The sequence below is a fragment of the Phodopus roborovskii genome, unplaced genomic scaffold (genome assembly GCF_943737965.1).
Source record: "Phodopus roborovskii unplaced genomic scaffold, PHOROB, whole genome shotgun sequence".
In the NCBI taxonomy this organism is placed as follows: Eukaryota; Metazoa; Chordata; class Mammalia; order Rodentia; family Cricetidae; genus Phodopus; species Phodopus roborovskii.
The window spans coordinates 12,334,195-12,359,035 of record NW_026126433.1 but is presented as its reverse complement, the minus strand read 5'-3'; the positions used below and the strand labels follow the sequence as shown (position 1 = coordinate 12,359,035).

Sequence of the window (24,841 nt, the reverse complement as noted above, 5' to 3'; positions counted from 1 at the left end):
AAATTTATGGAATATATTTAGGACATTGGGCCTTTTTCTATTTGAATCTTTAGTCTTAATCTGAGTTGATTTTTGGTTCAAATGTTCTCCTTTTCACAAACCACAACTCATTAATTAAAAGATTATTTGAAGAAGAATCACTTTTTTAAAATTTAAAGACTTTTCCCTTTTTACTTACTTCCTGGTCTTTCCACAAACATTTTATATTTGCCCATCTGTTTTTCTAACAGGCCATTTCCAAGTTCTCAACTCTACTTTTCAATTTGTTTCTCTGAAATAACAAAGTACTAAACAAACCATAAATATCATCATTTCCAAAACGTTAGAATGGTCCTTGCATCTGTGGCTAATATGATGATATTGCAATGGCACATTTATCTTAGTGTGTGCCAAAAAGAATAAAATGCCCTGATGTTTAAAGCAGTCATCCAAACTTGGAAACCATGGTACTATTTATTCTTGATAACAAATACATTTCTAGTGAGAACTATGGCTGTTTAAACACAAATAGAGTGGTGACAACCTGAGGACTGATGCATTCCCATTAAGTAGCTGACCAATATGACTTCAGATGGAATATATAAAAAACACCAAAATCCTTTTAATTACCTCATGTAATAGCCATCAGTTCTGGAAATGTCATTTAGAAAAAGTCTTTATTTGAACTTCAGCTGCTGAGTTTTTGTTACTGGACATTTACATGTTTGTTTAAGTGATCAATTGTTTTAATTAAGAGTGTAGGATCATTGGCTTGCTGTTTTTCAGAGGGCTAAGTCTTACCTCACTTGTACATATTTAGAGTGTATAAAGTGTCCCTTGTTAAGACGAGCATCTGAAATGGCTGTCCTATATATACTATAGCACACATTGATTATAGATTATAGTGTATGTATACCATACAGGATGTATTAGATGACTAGAAAAGTTAGATATGACTCAGATTTCTGTTCATTCATAATAATTATCTCCTCCTAAAATAATTTTACCCAGTTGAACTACTTTTTGGAGATAAGGTCACACTATGTAGCATTAGATGGCCTAGTGCCGGCTATGTAGATCAGTTATCCTCATACAGAATTCCACCTGCATCTGCACCTTAAGTACTGGGAATAAAAGTGTGCACCATCAATTCTGGCACTGAAAGAATTTTAAAGTCTATTAGAATGTAAGTTTTCATTTTTAAGCACCATTAAAATGAGATACCTAAAAAAATTTCATTTATTCCAAAAATTTATTTCAATCTTTCCAAAGGGATATTTGAACCTCTTTGATATGATAAAAAATAAAATTAAATTTAGGACTTCCAAACAAATATCCCTCATTAGCAATCATCATTTTATTTTATTTTTTAAATGAAACTACCTGACAGTTCAAATTTAAAAACAAAATGATGTTTTCTAAATAAAATACCATAAAGAGAAGGCACTTAAATACTGTACAAGATTTTCCCAGTCTGTGTTTTCAGTAATGCTAAACAACTTGAATTTATTTCTGTTCTAAAAAAAAATTCATCTAAGTGCTAGATTAAAACCAAATCATAATTTATAGGAGAGAATCAAGTTATCCCAATGTTTTACATCAGTAGGAAGCTTAGAATTTTGAGGAAAACCTGCATTTTTTGTTGTTACTATGTCCAGTCCATGAGCTGGAAAAGAGATATCCCCTTTCTATTCTAAAAAAATGAAGACAACTATTCTAACAGTAAAGCTTGTCAAGATAATTAAATGAATGATAACAAAATCTCAGCAGGGAAGTACTCATTAATTAAATTTATTTGGGAGCAAGTATAACCAAATTATCAAATTTCACTCACATTAATAAGTGATATTCTATAATAACTAATTACTGAAAATAAAAGGCCAGTAGTTTGAACCACTCACACAGACATAAACAAAATTACAAGCATCAAAGGACTGTCATGGTTATTGACAGCTTCCGAGAAATTCCATTCATCATCTTGTGAAAATACTTCAGTGAGATTTGCCAAAGAAAAGACACCAGTGATTCTGAAGCTATGGTGCCTGTAGTGCTGGGATCAGTTTCCCCCTTCTCTGTCTCCTTTGTGGATGTTCATATGCACATCAGTATGACTATACCAACAGTTGTGATCACTGCTGATATAAATGCAGGTTTAAGAATTGAGCATTGGCATTCCACTTCTGCAATAAAATCACACTGTGTACTTTGACTCCTTAGTATTGGGTGTGGTTGAAAATTGTTTTAACGTTTGTGTTGTTTTCCTTTTCTATGTGTCCAAAGGTCTACTATAAAGTACCATTCTAGATAAACTTTTATATTTGAAATGAGTGAAATTATTTCTGTTTTGAACTGAAAAATGTCTCCATATTTGATATTTTTGATGATTCAGAAAATTATATTCCAAATTACATGAAAGGTAATGAGTGTTAAAATTTCTTAAATAATTATAGCAAACTAGATTTTATTCACATTCATCATATTCCATAACATTTAAACTAGTAACTCTGGCATTTTAAGGTTTCTAAGTTCATAACATAAACAACCTTAATATTTTGATGTATATTGGCAAAAACTGTACTTAAAAATCAGCAAAAAATTATTTTTATTGATGTTTGTATTAATATAATAATTTTATCATTGTTTTGTTGATATTTAATTACAATTAAGAAAATCTGAATTACTAAATAATGCTAAAATATTTATTTAATGTTAGTTAGTATTCACTTTTCTCCCCAAAGGAAATTATCTTCTAGATAAATACAATCCAAACATGCTAGATAAAACTGAATAAAAATGTCAAATTTTACTTTCATTTAAAAATTATATTTCAGCTTTGCAGACAGCTAATGAAAGACATCATTTCGTGTTCTGGAAGCCAGTGTTGGCAATAACTCAACTATCTACTCACACAACTTTATAATCCCTTTGTCACATCACCAGAGGACAGCCCTAAAAAGCTGACTGCTTTGTCTTCCTTCCATTTCAGAAAACAATTGAGTTATGCTCTATTTTCTAAAATATTTCACCAAATTAAGATGAAGAGAGAACAATATGTTAGTGAAATGTAGTATGTGTTCATAGTAAGAACAACCACTAAAACATAATAGGAAGAATTTTCCAAGTGATGTAATTAATGGGCATGAATGTAGACATTCACATCTTATTTTGCTGCCACTTCTATTTCTGATCATATTGTTTAATTAATATAGTAAACGGTGGTTTGGCAATTAAACAGTGCTTCAGAGGCTCCATAGTTCTTTTTACTCATAATCAGTGACAGCTCAAAGTCTAAAGCATGATCAGGTCAGTCAACAAAGGCAAATAGACTACTCTGGATTTTGAAGACTTTGCTTATGATGAAGAATTGTGTTTTAAGTGGAACAATTCAAACATTTTATTGATATTTAGTCCTTTGAAGTAAAAGCTATAATCATATGCTTCTTGAAGTAGATTTTTATCTTTTAGTGTTCGCTCAATATCTTTCTTAGCACTTTCAAATTCTCTCGAAAGAGAACACTTCTTAAAATGTATGCTAACCACTTTTGTATTATGAGCAGAGATACCTTACTTCATGACATATTGTACCTTTTTTCTATTTTCCAATAGATTTTTCTCCTGGTGAGCAACATCAGAACTTGTGGGTTTTTTTTTTTTTTTAAAGAAAACAATGGATGTCATGTTTGTATGACACCTAGGGGAAGGTGTATTTAAAATTGCAAAAGTAATATGTAATATTTTTCATGAGTTCCTGGAATTTCTAAGATAGTAGCACTGAAATTTCAAGAGTCTCACTTGAAATGAGACCTGCTTTTCAATGCACAGCTGTATATTTTACTGTTGCCTATAATTCTCCAAAACCCCAGCTATTCTAGAAAAATGACTCTGAGACAGTCTTGTTTCTTTTGCTTTAGATTTCTTTCTTTTTTTTTTTTTTTTTGGAAAAACAAAATAAAAGACAAACAGCAATAAACATTTTAGCTCTTTAATGAGCAAAGACCATGTCTCTTAGCATTTGACTAATTGCCATTATCCAGATTATCTTTATTTTACCCAAGGACCACCGATGTGGTCGTAATTGATACACAAAGTCCTTCCCATCAAGTAGTATACAAGTGTTTTCTTTTGTATAATAAGCTTTCAATTCTTGAAAAAGTGTAGCTGGAAAGAAAGGTTTCTGTTACTTCAGTTAGTCAGAGAAAGTCCTTTGCGTTATCTTACAAACTATCAAAATTGCTAGTCATCTGAAAAAAGGTAAAAAAAAAATCACATAACTTTAGTCTAATAGAAATATAGTACAGATAAGAGAGAAATCATTTATCAGGATGTGCTCTTTAAGTCCATCTCATTTTTTTTAATATAAATGTACATCTGATTACATATACAAACATTTGGAAAGGTCTGTGGTATACTGATATTACTGGTAAACAACAGGGGATTCAGTTTCCTGTGGTCTTAGATAAATTCATTTGAAATTGCACATGTGTGAAAGACAAACCCTCCAGCTGTTGACTCTCCTAGGTTCTGCACCTATGTTATCCTCTACTGAGATCTCATGAGTAAACTCAAGTTAACCTCAGTGAGAAAGAGAAGCAATGTGAAGAGGGACTGATCTTTATATTGAATTATTAGTAGTAAGCATTTTGTCATGCAACATGAGTAAATCAATTAATTGAGAAATGTAATCAGAATGGTACTATGGGGGCATCCTTACACCCTACAAAACTGTGGCACTTTACCTTACCAAAAGGGACAAACTTCAGAGTAACAAACCTGCAGCAAATTAGAGATCCACAGCTAACATGTGTCCAATTAGAGTGCATATTTATAAATTACTTATATGGGAATGAAAAGAACATTAAACTCATAGGAAATTTTCTGGGACTCATATCAGCAAGTATTCATCACTGTACCTATAGTTTCTCCATTTTCTTTAATAACTATTCCCTCTATTATCGAAACTACTGCAAATTATTTTATTGTAATTACTTTTGCCCCTTGTAAAATCTTCTTTAGGTTCTGCCAATTGATGGAGGAAGCTCCTATTAAAAACTCCAATGGGATGAGAAGAATTTTAATTACGACTTAATCAGCAGCACAGCCACCAAGCATATAAATTATCATGCACATCGTGCTAAAAAGATCCAGTCTCCTTGATCCTCACGACTTAGTACTGACAGCACTTATGTGATAATGTTGTACCAGCCAGTCTTTAAACTTCTTTTTTTTACTGGCAATTTCAGCATGAGCCTTTGCTATGTCATTAACAGCATCAGTGCTCTATGTACTTATGCAAATATGGTCTACACAATAAAAGGGCTCCAAATGAAAACTGACGAAAATTATCTGACATTCCATTGGTGTGTCCCTTGTGCATATTCATAGTTGATTTTAATTTTGCTTTTCTTTTTTGTTTTGTTTTTTTTTTTAAAGTATTTCAGACACAGTACTTTCCTGTTTGGTGTTCCACATGCCTAGCTCCAGTATGTAAATTAATCTTCAACAAATTAATTCTTGAATGTGAATGAAAAGGTATCATTCAGGACAATTGCTTCAAGCAATTGAAATTTGTTTTGTTAAAGTTGATTTGTGTGTATATCTATATACAATTCATTTTTCAAAACCCCCAAAGTTCTTGATATGTATATTCACATAATATTCCTCCTTAGTTAAATAGTGAGAGTCTTCCAAGTTGAAAGCCAAGGAATCTTCAGTAATCTTTCACTGCACTCCATCAGAAAAAAAAATCAGTTTGTCTCTCTCATCTGGCTATACCCTGGTTGTTGAATGTGAATGAGGGTGGGGGTGGGGATGGGGCAGTGTATTGTTCTGTCCTCCAGTAAATGTATTGAATGTGTGTAGGGGCTGAATCCCTGGTATAGTGTTGGGAATCATTGTGATGGTGTTAGGTGTCATTAAAGGAACATCATCAGGTGACCTCCTCATAGCTAGGGTATAATCTGGGGGGCAGGCGGTCCTAAGAACCACCTCGTGTGGATGGATGGACTCACACTCATGCTCCAAATCAGTGTGCTTCATTTGGAGGGACATGATCTCTTCTTCTGGAGCATGGGTCAAGTCGTTGGTGGCTGTGCGCTGAGGGCTACACCTACGGTGGACGTCATGTCTCCTCTTATCCTTTTTGTAGTACAGTGCCGCAAAGGCCAAGATGTTCAAAAACAGCAGAGATGCTCCCACAGCAATGGTGACACTCAGCTCTGTGGAGTAGTCCCTCTGGTCCACCGAGAAGGGACTGGGCTGTTGTTTGGGATCATCCTGTTTGGCAGTGGGAAAGGCTGATGTGACAGGTGTGGAATTCTTCCTTGTAGGTCTGAGAGTGATGTCCGTTGATGGCACTTTAGTTGTTGTGGAGGTATACTGAGAAATGTCATTCAGATTATGCAGATGAGGTACCAGCTCCAACCATAGATTCACCTTATTGGCTCTGTAATGCTCTTTGACTCTTGGTTTTAATCCAATATGGAGATAAAGTTGGTCTTTCTGGGAATATCTGGTCCATGCTACTTCTTCAAATCGGTTGGGTTTGGTATGAATGAATTTTGTGTCTTGAGGAACTGGTTGATTTGGGTCACTAGGAAAAAGTATGGAAAGACAAGAAAGAATTTGAGTACAATACATTTTACCCCTTTCTTTCATCAAAATACTATGTTTAATGTCTACTTAAAGAGTTAACTCAGCAAAACTTTAGATTATGTTTTAACATTAACTTGCCTCCATTTAGAAATTTAAGTTTAAAAAAATGATGTGGATGATAACATAAAGCCAGTAAGTTTCACATTCTTGTTCCATGATCATTTAGGGATGAACTACCATCTATGCAAAGTACTTTTAATTATTTTTAGGTACAGAAACAAAGCTTGCCAACATGAGTGCAGTCTCTGAATCAATGCAAAGGTGGGAGGAAAGAACAAACTCCACAAAAAATTGTCCTCTAACATTTACAAGTACATCACAGCACTTCTTCCCATAAACATATAACATGCACACACACACACACACACACACACACACACACACACACATACACACACAGAGTAAACTAAAGCCTAAAGTATTTAATGTTCATATAATAGGTTTAACTTTTCTCAAGACAGTGCAACAGAAATGCCATTGTAGGGAAGAGTAAATTCAGGATTTGTAACTGGCATATGAAGAGATATATGCCATCACAGTGCTTAGCTACCCTACACAGGAGTATCTACCTGAACAGCAAAAACCCCAGGTTCCTTTCTGTGTTTAGTGAGATCCATAGAATCCAAGATGAGTGACTAAAATTCATACAGTACTATGAACTGATAAGTACACCGACGAAACAATGATACTTTGGCCTACGCCAGTGAGAAGCCCAAGTAATATTGTCCTGGAGTAATGAAATAAAGATACAATAAACTTCAAAAATGCAGAAGTTGTAAAAATTACAACTAATGAAAACACTACAAAATAGAAGTATTTTTTACTATGAAATTAATACACTGTTGATGTTGAAATACTACGTTGGGCTAGAAATGTAGCACAGTGATGAATTATGTTTTGGCATGTGAAAAGTCCTGGTTTCAATCTCTGGTAGCATAGAAAAAATAAACAACATGCACACAAAACTATGTTAGACAATTTAAGCAATACATACATTGTTCAAGAATACTTAAAATGGTATTTCTTATTAAAATTATAGCAATGTTCATTTCTCAGATACATACCCTGTTTTAGCAAAATTCGTCCAATATGTCATTACTACTGCACTCAACATCACATCATTCTTGGAGAAATTGCAAGGAAATAACTCTGTAGGGCCAATCATGGGGATTCCCAACACATAGGGAACCTCATCTCCATGAGCTGCATCAGCCCAAGCTGGAACTTGATCTGTTTGGCAATGATGATAAAAGGCATAGAAGTATGTAGGTGAACCAAAGTTCGAGTGAAGGTCTGCTGTAGCCACAGCGGGTGCTACCCACTGATGGTCCGTAAACAAAGCCAACAATGTCTTCCTTCTTGTTTCAGGGTTATGGCGATCAGCCCAGTCAGTATACATGAATTTAATGGTTTCTCTCAAAACATCTTTGCCTTCAGGATATCCATATAAATTATCAACAAAATTAGAAACAGCAAAGTCAAAATCACTGGCTGATATACCATCATCACTATCTACTATATTTTCAACAAACTTCAACCCTTCCCCTTGGTTAACTCCTAACATTATATCATAGTTGAGGAACTCTCCTTGTTCCATCAGTATCTGAGGATCATCTGGTATTACATCCCCATCGATCACAGGTCCAAAGGCTATGTGGTATCTGGCTGGTTGAACATCTTGATCAACAAGTTCTTTGTAAGGCTTCTTCTGAAGACATTCCACTAACTCTACTGTATCTGACACATTGCAGCCAACCTTTGTGGCCAGCATTCTAGCATATTTTGCAGGCTGGAAACTAACAGCCCAGCTTGAAAGAGCTGTTCCACTCTGAGCTATTGCTCGTTGAAAAAGTCCTATGAGGAAATAAACAGAGAGTTTCAGGAGATCATTGAAGAATGTTACAGACCCAAATTAACAGCTGATATTTTAGACAGTTACTTTATTTAAGTTATCCTCAGGGTATAAAACACCAGAGAAATTTGTTCTGGTCTTAAAATCCCAGCAGAATTTGCTTTGGGTTTCAAAATTTTGCATTCACAAAGAAACAGTGAGGAGAAGAGGTGAGGTTGGAAAGCATGGATATTTAAAGGACTCAGATATTTTACCCCCTGATTAGTAGACATGATCATTAATAGTGATAGGGACAATTACTTCATCTGCCTCCTCATAAGCCTATATTGTCTGTTTGGAAAATTTCTTTCAATTTGGCTGCACATTTATCTTCACACAAAATGATTGTGTTATGTTTGTTTTAACTAGATTTTGTTTGAAAAAAAATAACAATTGTTTGGGCTTCACACAGATATTATGATTAGGGATGTGTCAATACCCTGGGGATGTCCTTGATATTACACAAAACAGAATATAACTTATGACATACTATTACAAGATCTCTCTAGCAGAAATTGTACAATCAATATTCATCTGAAGAAGGCAACTTAAGAAGTGCTCTACTAAGTTAGGTTAAAACATCAGCAGGAACAGTGTGAAAGGCTAATTAAACCATTAAATTTTAAATTTGTGCTGTATTTTATCATAAAACATGACACACATATGGGCCAGTTGTTTTTTTTTTCTTGATTCATTTAAGGGCTATAAATTATGACTATGTATACAGTTTGTTAACAAACAAATGCCATTAATATTTACAAATACACTTGATTCACTGGAGTGTTTGCAAATACTATTCTTTTAAAATATATAGATTATCTATTTATTTAAAAAAATAATGTTGATTATCCACTCCCAGATTTGGATAAGTTTTTATTCATTTAAAAAACATGCTTAGTCATTTATATACTTTAAAAAGAATGTAGATCTTTACAGAAAATGTGGAAGTCATGTCTAAATCGTTTCCAGAGTTTCTCCATATATGCATATGTTCTTACATATGCCATTTATGTTTCTAGACAATTTTGAGAACACTCAAAGGGTTTCTTGAATCCATTTTTTTTTGATAGGGCAAAGTTCACCAGAGCAAACTGTAAACATTTTGGCAATGTAGCAAATGTAGGGGCTGTTGATATTTGAGCGGAAAAAAAAATTTACTAATTAAATATTTATAACTAAAATAAAATGGGTCATAAAAATAGTATTCTTTCTTATCTCAGGAACTCAGTGACATTAAATATCCCAACAGTTATTATCACATTATGTTAAATATCATTTGAAACATGGTGACTAGAAGATTCAAGGAAAGCTATTTATTTTCTCTTTTGTGAGAAGGCTTTGATATATTTATGTGAGAGGATGGTGACTTCTAGAAGCTCCATACCTCAGAAGTATGGAGTCCATCATTGGATTTATAGCCTTAATAAAAGAGGTCTGCATTGTAGAGACTATTTGACAATTTCAGGAATTGTCTCTGCCCTTCCTGGTAGGACGAGGCAGCTCTTGAGAGTGTTTTAAAACTAGATCAAGTTCAACTTTAAAACTCCAGTCAGACATAGTGTTTAAATCTCTATTCAGGATATTTCATTAAGGAGTGTGATGGGAGGTGACACTCAGTTGTTTACTGAAATATTCGTCACTGCTTACTGTCCTGCCAAGTGATGAGCACCTGGTGAATGGATTTGTATCCTTATCCAGTGCTCTGGTGATAGTGGCTGACACTGGGCCCACATCTGATCAAATGACCCAATAGTTCTGTGCAGGTTGCCCAATGCTAACTTAGCTAATATTAGCACTCATTTCCAACCAAGGATGGGAGAATCTAATCTGCTTAATTAAAAGACTCTAACTTTATCACTTCAAATTAAGCAATTTTATTATAGAGCAGCACACCTACTCAATTAAAAATGTTACACCTTAACATAATGTTACTTCAAATCTGAATCCTACTGTTGTTAAATGAGATGCCTTATATTCAATGACAGTAAGTTAAGGGTATATAAAATGTGACATTCTAATGATTAGCTGTTCTCTTAGAATTCCAAATGTATCTTTGATAACGAAAAATGTGTTATGAGCATATATTGCCTTTTCTTGAGGCTGGAGAGATGGTTCTGTGTTAGAGTATAATACTACATGTCCTTTCTGAGGACAGAGCTTGGTTCCCAGCAACCTTATCCAGTGACTTGCAACCACCTGTAATTCTTATTTCCATAGACTCTGATGATTGTAGCCTCTGTGGGAAGTGACATTTGCATACATATGCTACCCCTTTAATACATAAACATAATTACAAATTACAAAAGTAACTATTTTATATTTGAAACTGATATTCTCTATGAATTTCACTTGACAACAAATAACCTGATTTCCTAACACATATAATAACAACTAGGAAACAGAAAATCAAAGATGGTCTTTGTTGATGTATATTCTGTTTTCTTCTTTGTTACATATAAATAATAGAAAGCATTTGCTTGGTGAGTTTCTTCAAACAGCACTTCGGTTCTCACATTTAATAATGGAATTGCAATCTAGTCAATAATGGAGTTTCTAATGAGAGACTGAATGCCTGATAAGATGGCTGGCACTTTAGAGAAGTACTAAAAGCTATAAAATGGAAATAAAAATACTTTGTGGACTGAAGAAGGCTAGTGCTCTATGCCACTTTTCTAAGTTTTAGGAGGAAAAAACAAATTTGAGTTGAAAATAGAAAAAACACACAATCAAATGTGTTTTTCTTTGTAATCAAGGGCTCTACTAGTGACCTTAATGCTTTGACAATTTTGGATCACGCATGCAAACTAATCAAATAACCAATCCTTTCTTAGGCAGCAAGAAGAATCACATGTTTCCACATAAGCTAGCTTTTGACTGCCTCATTAGTTCCATACTAATAAAGAGCTTCAAGTATTGATGTCCCTATGTTTAAAATACTTGATTTTGATTACTGCTAAACAGAGAAGACATTGTTGAGAGTTTCTCTGATTTCCCCTCAAATCACCCTTGAACAAAAAAGAAAATGACTGCGATACTAAGCATTCTGAAGTGGACTTGGAAGAGCATATTACCCAGCTCCACAAAGACAGAAAAAAAGAGTCTGACAGAAATGTAAGCATGCACTGAAAGGCTAAAAGAAACAGCTTTAAACAGTTACTAAGCCCAACCTACACTCAGTTGGAACATAGAAATATCTACAGAGCATCACGTAGTACTGATGGTGGTGGCATGCAGACACCAAAATTGTCAAAATTTGCAACCTGCATAATACCTTTGGTTGAATTGCTCCAACGGTTACCTTCAGAATAATGGGATAAAGTCAGCAGGTTGACACATGAACCCCCAGCGCCTGATCCAAAAACAGTGATTCGCAATGGGTCCCCACCAAAGAACCCAATGTTCTCGCTAGTCCATCTTAGGGCCTGGATGAGGTCAAGGAGCCCGTAGTTTCCTTTGGCAGCCTGATCCCCTGTGCTCAAGAAACCTGGAAAACACAAGAAAAAAGAAACCTTAGAATGAATGTTGCAGTTAATATGAATTAAACATACATTAGGTTTAAGTTTGTATGAGGCTTGTCCTGATCACCATAAAAGCCAAGTACTTTAGTGAAAGGTGTTTCCATTCAGATAAAATCACTGATCTTTGGAAGAATAATAATGACAAAAACATGAAAAGTAATGTTTATCTTCCCTAAATGCTTTCCCATTAGAAAAAGAACAAGTCACAAAGATGAGCAAAGACATGGAAAAGTCTGACAGACACAAAGACATCCATTGCCAGAGACTAAATTCTTTTTTGCGGGGAGGAGAGGGAGGTTATTTTTCTATTTAAATTTGAAATAGCATGTTTTACATGTCAATCCCGGTTCCTGTACCTTCCCATCCTCCCCAGTTTCCCCAACCAATCCCCATCTCACCCCCTTTCTGTTCCCCAGGGAGGGTAAGGCATTCCATGAGGAGTCTTCAAAGTCTGTCATATCATTTGGAGCAGGGCCTTGGCCCTCTTCCATGTGTCTAGGCTGAGAGAGCATCCCTCTATGTGGAATGGACTCCCAAAGTCCATTCTTATACTAGGGATAAATACTGATCCACTACCAGAGACTCCATTGACTGCCTAGTCCTCCTAACTGACACCCACATTCAGGGAGTGTGGGTCAGTCTTATGCTGGTTTCCCAGCTATCAGACTGGAGTCCATGAGCTTCCCCTGGTTTCTGTGGGTTTCTTCATCCTGGTCTTGATGCCTTTGCTCATCATTTCTCCCTCTCTGCAACTTGATTCCAGGAGTTCTGCTCAATGTTTAGCCGTGGATATCTGCTTTTGTTTCCATCAGCTAGAAGAAGGCTCTGGGATGGCATAAAAGGTAGTCATCAATCATTATTAGGGAAGGGTACTTATTGCGGTTAAATAAGGATCAGGATAAACAAATAGGCCAAATAGATGTTTATTCAGGGGGAAATAACTTAAAACCTAGACAGATGAACACCAGGAAATGATGCTCTCCTGTCTGAGTTCCGCCAGCAAGAGAGCTTTTCCTGGCTCTTCCTCTGACCTCCTTCCACAGGTCACTTCTGCCCATGGCTCCACCCCCAATGGTCAGTGCCACAGGTACTTAAGGTATCCTCTCCACTATTGCTTAGATTGTTAGTCCTAGTTATCCTTGTAGATCTCTGGACATTTCCCTAGTGCCAGATTTTCTTAAAACCTATAATGACTCCCTCTATTATGTTATCTCTTTTCTTGCTCTCCTCTATTATTTCCCTTACTCAGTCTTCCTGCTCTGTCATACCCACCTCTCCCCTGCTCTTTCTCCTAACTCCCTTCTCCCTTCCCTATGCTCCCAATTTGCTTGGGAGATCTTGTCCCTTTCATCTTCTCCAGGGGACCATGTATGCAGAAACTAAATTCTTGACGATGACACAAAAGCATGTAGGGAAACCTATAAGACTGTCTATTTTGAATAACATGCCATGTTACTCTCCAAATTGATTGTGCTCAAACCTGGTCAGAACTCCAATGTAGAATGGTATGTACAATGCATGTAGATGAGAGGTACTTGTCTAAGCTTTGTGTGAAAAGTGGTCTAGGGGTTTCCTGAAATTCTAAAGAAATTTGTTGCATGTGTGTTTACCTACATATGTTTAGCATGATGGGCTACAAGTAAGAAAGAGTGACTGTGATAGATATACTGTGAGAACACATACTTTTGCCAGTATAGAAAAGCAAAGGCTTTGGAAGATTTCAGACTCTGACCATTTCTAGAATGCTCAAAATTGCATGATAACAGAGTTGATATGTAGCACAATCAGTGTATTTTGAAAATAGGTACAATTAAGGTAGGGAAAGACAGGAAAGGCCTTAACTAACAGGATGTCATAGGTAACTGGAAAGGGATATGTTTGAGATAAATGTGGTGGGCAAAGATATAATCCCTCACAGGTTCAAGGACAGCCAATTCCACATAGAAAGTTCCAGGCCAGGCAGTAACATGTAAAAATAAGACAGCAATAAAAGCTCAGTGATTTTCTTATAAATGGAAAGTACAAATGAGACTATTTTAGAACTATTTCAGTATATTCCTATTTTGCTAACATGGTGGATATTATACTGTGTGTATTGTACACTGTAAAACAGAAAATGGAAAATTCTACATAGAATATTATATTTTATGAAGTATGTATATCTATGAAAAGCTAACCCTGAGCCTGGCCACTATGGAGTACAGTTGCAGTCTTATTATATATAAATTGATGAGGAATACTCAGAGATTCTCAGCAAGTTTGTGGAAATGAATTTTGAAACCTCTCAGATAATGCAGACTTTGAATGAGTTGAGTCAATATGATAATTAAAACACTTGATTTGAAATATACATTTGTCTTAAAAAAACAGCTAGGAAGTCAATTTTATTTGTGAGGAAAAAAGAACTATGAGGACAGTACCTACAAAAGGAGTAAATGAGTTTATCATCAAAATTGAAATATGAACAATTATTTTAAAAATTATATTACGTATATACACATACATGTCATGCAGGCACATAGGTGGCACACACTGCATGCAGAATTTGGGGAAACTTTGGAAGTTGCTTCTTCTTGCCTCCTGTGTTGACACAGAATGTCCTTTGTGTCATGTGTATGATGCCATGCACTGGATTCTCAGAAGCTTAGCCCATGAGCTTGAAGCCTATTCTCCCGTCTCTACCATCCAGGTTTCTATTCTGCCACTGCATATATCCTGGGATTGCAAATAAACACCACTGCATTTGGCTTTCTACATGAATCCAGGGAGTCAAATGTGGGTTCCCTGGCTTGCTCAACCTGAAATCTTTACTAGTCATTGCAGCAAAAAAATAGATGAAGTTAAAACCTCCTGAATGTCTTTGAAATGAAGGCTCATTAAACCTTCTTTTCCTACAAGCTAAAAGTGTTTTCAGATTAGACAGGTAATCTTCAACTGGATGTTACTTAAGTATATATGAGGCTTGTGCTGATCACCCTGCACTCAGGAGAAAATGGCAAGAAGAACACCTGTTTTTAATTAGGAGAGATTACACAATAAGCCCATGTAGATATATGCAGCCTCTAGTAGTGTGTGTGTGTGCAATTTTGCACATTTTACCTCGGAAATATTATCTGTGAATCTGGGATAACCTTTTAACAAATATATTTTGTTGAGCAAATATCTTTCTGGTCAAACCTATTAGTTTTTGTTGAATTCATAGAATATTTGGAGGTAATTTCCTTTAGGTCATCTTGCTTAGACAGTTTCGAATTCTCAATTAGATAGTAGTATATAAAACAAAAGCCTTTCTGAAAACTCTTTTAACTATATTTGCTTTATGTGAGCTTTGATATAACATAGAGTCATAGATGTACATTTGGGGAAAAAACTGTTAATCTATGAGAATAAACTGCTCTGACATCATGAAATTTGAAAACAACATTGTGGAAAGATTTCCACCAATTAGCTAGAAAGTTATGGAATGATAAAGAATTCACATGTGTGTGAATATGTCTATGCACATCAGTGTATCCTTGTGAGCATAAGAATGAATGAAAAAACAAAAATGTGACAATCTAAGTTTATTACCTATAATTTTATATTAAAAATTGCTCAAGTGAAGAAATGAATTTTGAGTGTATCTTCAGCCACTCAATACAAAACACGAATTTCTATTGATTTTCTTATAAAATAATATTGAAAAGCTTCAGTTACATTCAAAAGACTCTCAAAGTTCACACAGGATTGATTTATTAATAGCATCATCATTTAATGTGTATCATGTAGAAAATTGCTGTAATGAGACAACTGACTTCACAGTAACTAAATAGTTACCCATCTAGAATTCCACTTTTAGTGTAACATGTTTACCATATTGGTTCATGGGTCTATTCATTTTGTTTTCATGGAACAATACTGCAAAACATATATCTCTGAAGAGTAGTTCTCTTTTTACATATAGTTAGTTTTGAAGAAAATAAAGAAGCTGTAAAAGTAGTATTATTACGCCATAATAATGACAACGGAGCCAAGCATATTGTACAAGTCAAGTCTGTTATGGAATGTCCAGGATCACTTGTTAACCTTCATTTTTACTCAATTTTATTTCATCTATATTTGAGGTCATTTCTAGATCTATCTATCATCTAGTATCAACCCATCTGTAGCATTTTTTATCATCTATCTAGTACATCTCTCTAATAACTAATTTATCTGCCTATCATCTGTCTGTGCTTGTAACTAAAACTTAGCAATCTTCATTCACCTATCTAGTATCTATCTACTTACTATCAGCTACTTTGCAATCTATTGTTTGCTATTTGTCCGTATCTCTCTCTCTATCCATCTCTCTCTCTCTCTCTCTCTCTCTCTCTTTATCTCCTACCCATTTTTCTTTCTTCTTCTTTGGTATCATAATCATTATTTATCTATATCTATTGATCTACTTATTTATCTAATCTTTTTGAAGTCAAATAGTTGCAATATATAACTTATAGCTTTACTTCAAGTTTTATATTAGGTGAAATGATGGCACTTCTCATCATTAACTGCAACTAACCAGTCAATTGCATCTCCTCAGACTCAGTAGAATGACACATTTGTATGAATTGCTTGATTCCTGATCCAATCAAAAAACACTCTAATTACCAAGAGATAAGCTTTTGTGGACTGTTTTTTATATCCCAATATGCACTGACATATTATTTTAAAGTTACTTTTGCACTGAGTGTGCTGCTACATCATTATAGCAGAATAACTTCACACAACTGTAGCTAGAACTTCACACTGAACTGCTTGATTATAGTCTATCTTCAGGGGGATTCAATTATACAGCATAGTGAAAGCACTTCTTACTTTCTTGAATAGATTTTCCCTTGGTGTCATTTAAGTCACTCTTAATAAATCTTCCCACAACTCATCTGCCCTTCCCTGGCATTCACTGTCAAGTCCTGGAACACGTGAATAATGTATGCCCTCACACAATGACACATTATTGTTTTGTAAGATAGAACAACAAGGACTACAAAACAATTTATTTTCAATCTGTTTTCCATTTTCAACAAGTAGAGATAACCCTCCCCCATTCAAATATCTATTTTACTTAACTTATGAAAATAGTCTTCAAAAAGAAATTTACCATTTGTTTTTAACACTTGCAATTTTAAGACTGTCCAAGTTCATAATGGCTATTATGTTCACAATTATTTTACTGTCCATTGTAATCTACAAAATACTTTAACACATTGGAGACACTTAGTATCATTCCAAACACCCCCCCCAAATGCACACACACACAACTCCTTTTATCAAGAAATATAATTCTAATTGTTGTCCTGATATTGGAAGATTGGTTCAATTGATCTGATGAAAGCTACAAAACAGATATGTCTTGGAATTTGCCATTCATGAAATACTGAATGTAATAACTATGCCTATTATCAGTTGTCAAAGAGAAGTAAGACAAATAAACATGGACTCATATGTACTAGAAATAGGAAAAAAATCACATTCAGGTTAATGTAAATTATACTAGCAAAAATAAGCAGAGGCTGATAGCTATTGCATTAAAGATAGTGGCTAAAGCTATTGCTATTGAAAGCTCTCTGAAACAAAGGGAACATGAGGATATAGAGATTATTTGTTACCCCACACTACTAGAAAAAGCAGGCAATGTCTTTAATGTATAGAAACAAAAGTCAAATGTTTCACTAAAACTAAAAAGCAAGTGAACAAACAAACAAAAACAGCTGAATGTCTTCCAGAAAGAATTTGGAAATTAGAAGAATATGGACTGTTTAGATGTCATCTAGACTGGAGAGATGGAAAATTCCAGTGTGTTTTCTCTTCTTTTAGACATGACACACATATTTGAATATCTGTGGTTACTATTTTCTAGAAATGTTAACTGGGATCAATATGTAAAATAAAAAATTATATATATATATGTATATATACATATATATATATATATATATATATGAAATGTTAAATGTAATGTAATCCGTTTTTGATTTCATATTATGTTCAGGTTATAAAGTTAAAGGAAGAGATTCACAGAATTTATTATTTCTATTGCCTATATATAAGATACCTTACTATCTTCTTTTTATTTAGGAATACTTCAGAATGAAGATAATGCCGAGAATTAACTAGGTAGCCTTGTAAGCAGTAGTTGTCTCAAGGTAGTGAGACATTCTTGTAGGGACATAGAATCATACACCAGAAGAATAACTTTCTGAGGATTTTCCCTTCAACATAAAAAAATTACAGCATTGGATTAAAATCCAAGGTCCTTCTGGAAATTTGAGCCCACATCTCATCATCTGCCACATCCAGTCAATTGTTTTTCTACACTGTCTCTGTATTCTACATCAATCCTTACATGACTGGCTGCTCCTGGGACCATGTCTATAAGAGACTCTATTTTCTTGAAATCATTCTACCTATCTTAAAAGTACCAATAAAGTTCTAGTGTTCCCTTTAGTCAACAGAGTTACCTTTGGAAAGATTTCATATGTGCACACACATAAATGTATAAGTGTACACTCACAGTTCTAAAGAATAAATATTAAGACACAGTTGGATAATTTACCTCTGCTTTGCTTCATATACTTCTCAAATTTACAGTTTTGTTGGAAATACATTGGTTTAAATTTTGTCAAGTTGAACATTAGGGTAGTTTAAATGAGAAGTATTCTTCAGAGACTCTTGGGCTTATATATTTTGTTTTCTGATGGTGGTGCTGCTTTGAATCTTCTGAAACATTTAGTAAGTGGAACCATTCTGGGGAAAATTAAACCAGTAGGAGTAGGTCTTGAGGTTTGATAGCCATGTCCTGTTTCTTGTCTATCCTATCTTCTATACTACTGACACATGTAACCAGTCATCTTATTTTCAAGTTACTGTTACTTCAACATCTTGATGGACAACATTCTCAAAACATGACTGAAAATAAATCCTTCCCCTTTTCAATTCCTTTCTTTTCGTAAAAGAAAAAGAAAGGTAAGTAGCATAGGCATATAAGGACAGATGCAAAACAAACAAACAAACAAACAAACAAATAAATAAATAAATAAATAAATAGAAGGTAGGATCCAGACTCCACAATAGGAGGGGATCAGTGTTTAACATACACTGTTTCAATAACTGGGAATACCTAATATATAACACTAGATCCTCATCTTGCACAATATACACCATTACTTTTTACTAAAGAATTAAACAGTTCTTTTTCTTTCTAGTGCTTTCATCTAGATCCTATCAGAATGGCTAATATAGAAAATGCAAAGGACAGTTTATACTGGAGAGGATGTAGAGAAAGAAGAACACTCCTCCACCAGTGGTGAGAGTGCAACCTTATACAGCCACTTTGAAAACCAGTATGGCGGTTCCTCAGGAAAATAGGGATCAGTCTACCTCAAGATCGAACAATTCCCAAAGTATGCACATTCATACAACAAGGACATCTGTTCAACTATGTTCATAGCAGATTGTTTATAATAGCCAGAACTTGGAAACAACCTAGATGGCCCTCATCTGAAGAATGGATAAAGAAAATGTGTTATACTTACACATTGGAGTACTACTCAGCAGAAAAAAAAAGCAACAATGGAATCTTGAAATTTGCAGGCAAATGGATGGAACTAGAAGAAACCATCCCGAGTGAGCTAACAAGTCAAAAAAGACAAACATGGTATGTACTTACTTATACATGGATTTTAGACATAGAGCAAAGGATTACCAGCATACAATCTTACTACCAGAGAATCTAGGAAACAAGGAGGACTCTTAGAGACATACATGGTCCCTTGGGAAGCAGAAAGAAACAAGAGCTCCTGAGCAAATTGGGAGCATGCGGAAAGGGAAGAGGGAGTTAGGAGAAAAAGAGGGGGAGATGAGAAGGGGAGAGGAGGGCATTAAGGAACAGGAAGATTGAGTCAGGGGAAGAATAGAGGAGAACAAAAAGATATTATGAAAGAAGGAGCCATTATAGGTGTAAAGAGAAATCTGCACTAGGCAAATGTCCAGAGATCTACAAGGGTGATCCTAACTAACAATCTAAGCAATATTGGAGAGATTTCCTTAAATGCCCTTCTCTGATAATGAGATTGATGGCTAATTTATATACCATCCTAGAGCCTTTATTCAGTAGCCAGTGGAAGCAGAAGCAGACATACACAGCTAAATATTGAGCTGAAAGTGTGGGATCCTGTTGCAGAGAGGGAGGAGTGATGAGCAAAGGCATCAAGACCAGGCTACAAAAACCTGAAAAAAAGGGAGCTCATGTACCCCAGACTGATAACTGGGAAACCATCATAAGACCAACCTAGACCCCTTGAACTTGGTTCTCAGTTAGGAGGTCTGGGAAATCTATGGTGCCCCTGGTATTGGATCAGTGTTTATCCGTAGTATATGAGTGGACTTTGGGAGCCCATTCCACACAGAGGGATACTCTCTCAGCCTAAACACATGCAGGAGGGCCTAGGCTCTGCTCCAAATGATATGGCAGACTTTGAAGATCCCTCATGGTGGTCCTCACCCTCCCTGGGTAACATAAAGGGGATTGGATAGGTGGTTGGTCAGGGGCAGGAGAGAAACAGAGGGAGAGGGAACTGGGTTTGATATGTAAAACAAGCAATAGATAATCCCACTTTACCAACACCCTAAAGAAAATTGGGGGCGGGGAAACCCACACAAATGCCACAATTAGCACCAAATTCAAAACAAACAAGAATTAACAATTAGTGGTCATTAGTATCTGACAATATTAATGGTCTTAACTCACCTATAAAAATACACAGGATAATAGAATGAATATAAAGACAGAATCCATCCTTCTGTTGCATACAAGAAACACACATCAACTTCAAAGACATACAGTTCCTTAGCATTAAGTGTTGGGAAAAGATTTTCCAGTCAAATAGACCCAAGAAACAAGTGGGTGTAGCAGTCATAATATATAACAAAATATACTTTAAAATAAAATCAATCAAAAGAGATTAAGAAGGGCATTTTTTACTAATCACAGGAGAAATTCAACAAGACGAAGTCTCATTTCTGAACATCTATGCCCGAAATACAAAGGCACTCACATTTGTAAAAGAAACATTAATAAAACTCAAATCTCACATAAAACCTCACACTTACAGTGGGAGATTTTACCATCCCACTCTCAGCAGTAGACAGATTCACCAGACAGAAACTTAAAAAAAAAAAAAAAGAACAAAAGAACAAAAGAAAGAAAAATAAAAAAATAAATAAACTAAGGGAAGTTATGAACCAATTTGGTTTAACATACATTTATAGAACATTCCATCCAAACAGAAACGAATATACCTTCTTCTCAGTGCAACATAGTAAGCCTCAATAGGTAAAAAAATATAGGAATATCCCTTTTATCTTATTGGACCACCATGCTCTAAAGTTAGAATTCAACAACACAAATTGCTGAAATCATGGAAACTCATGGAAATTAAACAATGTGCAATTATACATTCCTGGGTCAAGGAAGAAAGAAAGAAATTCAAGACTTCCTAGAATTTAATGAGAATGAAGGCACAACATTCCCAAACTTATGGGACACTTTGAAAGCCATGCTAAGAGGAAAGTTCATAGCACAAAGTGTCTGCATGAAGAAACTGGAAAGTAGCCACATTAGAGAATTAACAGCAAAACTGAAAACTCTAGAACAAAAACCAACAAACTCACCCCAGAGAATTAGATGCCAGGAAATAATCCAATTGAGGGCTGAAATCAATAAAGTAAAAACTAGGAAAACAATTCAAAGAATCAGTGTAACAAAGATATGGTTCTTTGAGAAAAAAAATCAACAACATGGATAAACCTTTATCCAAACTAACAAAAAGGCAGAGAGAGAACATTCAAATTAACAAAATCAGAAATGAAAAGGGGTATATAACAGTGGTGACTGAGGAAATCCAGAGAATTTTCAGGTCATACTTTGAAAACAAGTACTCTACCAAATTCAAAAATTTAAAGAAAATGGGCAATTTTCTGGATAGATATCACTTACTGGAATTAAGTCAAGAACAGGTAAGAAATTTAAATAGACCTATAATCACTAATGAAAGTGTTACACACAATAGGAGCAGAAGGTTCATTGCTAAACAAGGCTTCAATAGCCTCACAAAGACACAATTAAGAAAGAGAACTACAGTACAGTATCCCTCATGAACATTGACACAAAAATACTCAATAAAATACTGGCAAATCAAATCCAAGAACACATCAGAGAAATCATTTACCATGACCAAGTAGGATTCAACTCAGGGATTCAGGGATGGTTCAACATAAGAAAAACTGTCAATGTGATCCAAAATAAAAAAAAAAAAAAACTGAAAAAGGAAAATCATATGATCATCTCACTAGATGCTGAAAAATCCTTTGACAAAATCAAACCCCCTTCACGATAAAGGTCTTGGAGGGATCAGAGATAACAGGAACATACCTACACATAATGAGAACAATTTACAGCAAATAACAGCAAACATCAAACTAAATAGAGATAAAATCAACATGATTTTTCTAAAATCAGGAATAAGACAAGGCTGTCCACTTTCTCCATATCTCTTCAATATTGTACTTGAAGTTCTAGCTAGAGCAATAACACAACAAAAGGAGATCAAGGGGATACAAATTGAGAGGGAAGACATCAAACTTTCACTATTTGCAGATGATAGGACAGTTTAGATAAGTGACCTGAAAAATTCTACCAGGGAACTCATACAGCTGATAAACACATTCAGCAAGGTGGCAGGGTATAAGATTGACTCAAAAAAAAAATAAAAATAAAAATCAGTAGCCCTATTATATACAGATGATAAAGGGGCTAAGAAAGAAATCAGTGAAACATCACCACAAACAACATAAAACGTCTTGGGATAACACTCACCAAACACGTTAAAGACCTATATATAGTAAGAACTTTGAATCTTTAAAGAAAGAAATTAAATAAAATACTACAAAGATCTCCTAATGCTCTTGGATAGGTAGGATCAACATAGTAAAAATGGCAATCTTACCAAAAACAATCTACAGATTCAACACAACACTCATCAAAATCATAGCACTATTATTTGCAGACTTTGAAAGAACAATACTCCACTTTACATGGAAAAACAAAAGACCCAGGATAGCTTAAACAACCCTGTACAATAAAGGACCTTCTGGAGGCATCACCATCCCTGACTTCAAGCTCTATTATAGAGCTATTGTTCTGAAAAAAGCTTGGTATTGGTGCAAAAATAGACAGGAAGACCAATGGAATCAAATTGAAAACACTGATATTAACCCACGTTATTATAAATACCTAATTTTTGACAAATAAACTAAAATTATACAATTGATAAAAGAAAGCATCTTCAACAAATAGTGGTGGCATAACTGGATGCTTACCTGTAGCAGACAGCAGATAGATACATATCTATAGCCATGCACAAAATTTTAGTTCAAATGAATCAAAGACCTCAACATAAATCCAGGCACACTGAACCTCTTAGAAGAGGAAGTGGGAGGTACACTTGCATGAATTGGTATAGTAGACTGCTTCCTGAACATAACACCAGTAGCACAGACAGTGAGATCAACAAATAATAAATGGGACCTTCTGAAATTTTAAAAAAAGCTTTTGTAAGTCAAGGGACACAGTGACCAAGACAAAACGGAAGCTGACAAAATGGGAAATGATATTCACCAACCCCACACCAGATAGAGGGCTGATTTCCAAAATATTCAAAGAACTCAAGAAGCTAGTTACCAAAATACCAAATAATCCATTTTAAAAATGGGGTACAGAACTAAATAGAGAATTCTCAATAGAGGAATCTAAAATGGCTGAAAGACATGTAAGAAAGTTCCCAACATCCTTAGCCATATGGAGATGCTAACCAAAACAATTCTGAGATACTCTCTTTCTCCTGCCAGAATGACTAAAATCCAAAACACCAAAGACAATTTATATTGTTGGGAGTACAAACTCATACAGTCACTTTGGAACTTAGTATGACATTTCCTCAGGAAAATGGGAATCAGTTTACCTCAAGAACTAGGAATTCCACTCAGGCATATACACAAAAGATGTGCATTCATACAAAAATGACATCTGTTCAACTATGTTCATAGCAATATTTTTTGTAATAGCAAGAACCTGGAAGAAACCTAAATGGCCCTCAACTGAAGAATGGATGGAGAAAATATGTTACAGTTACACTATGGAGTACTACTCAGCAGAACAACAACAACAACAACAACAACAACAACAACAACCCCCCAAAAAAATGGAATCTTGAAATTCATAGGCAAATGGATAGAACTTGAAGAAATTATCCTGAGGGAGATAACCTACTCACAAAAAGACAAACATGGTATGTACTCAGTCATCTATTGTTTTTAGACATAGAGAAAAGGGTTGCCAACAGTGGAAAGGCTACCATAAAAACCCTTCCTGGGTACTGAGATTGATGACTAACTTATTCACCATCACAGAGCCTTCACCTAGTAGCTTATGGAAACAGAAGCAGACACCCACAACTAAACACTAAGCTGAACTGGAATCCAGATGCTGAGAGGGAGGACAAGACCAGGCTACAGAAACACACGTAGACAGCTGACCTCAACAAGGAAGAGCTAATGAGCCCCAGAATGATAGCTGGGAAAGCAGCATTTGACCTTCTCAGACACCCTGAACATGGGTCTCAGTTAGAATGTCTGGGCAGTCTAAGGGACCTCTGATAGTGTAACCATGATGTATCCCTAGTACACAAAAGGACTTTGGGAGCACATTGCCCATGGAGGGACAACC

General features: G+C 35.1%; 1 protein-coding gene across 8 annotated transcripts in view; it reads right to left on the bottom strand.

Moving 5' to 3' along the window:
* Positions 1–5,194: 5,194 nt before the first annotated feature.
* Positions 5,195–24,841, bottom strand: part of Nlgn1 (neuroligin 1) — an 884,178-nt gene continuing 864,531 nt past the window's right edge. For 5 of the 8 annotated variants that reach the window (XM_051185907.1, XM_051185906.1, XM_051185909.1 and 2 more), the window contains 3 exons: positions 11,793–12,005; positions 7,695–8,484; positions 5,195–6,568 (listed from right to left, as the gene is read on the bottom strand). In XM_051185907.1, coding sequence (XP_051041864.1) covers positions 5,746–6,568; positions 7,695–8,484; positions 11,793–12,005 — 1,826 coding nt within the window. In that variant the 3' untranslated portion in view covers positions 5,195–5,745. The remainder of the gene's footprint in view (positions 6,569–7,694; positions 8,485–11,792; positions 12,006–24,841) is intronic. The other 3 variants (XM_051185908.1, XM_051185911.1, XM_051185914.1) reach the window with 1 other exon arrangement.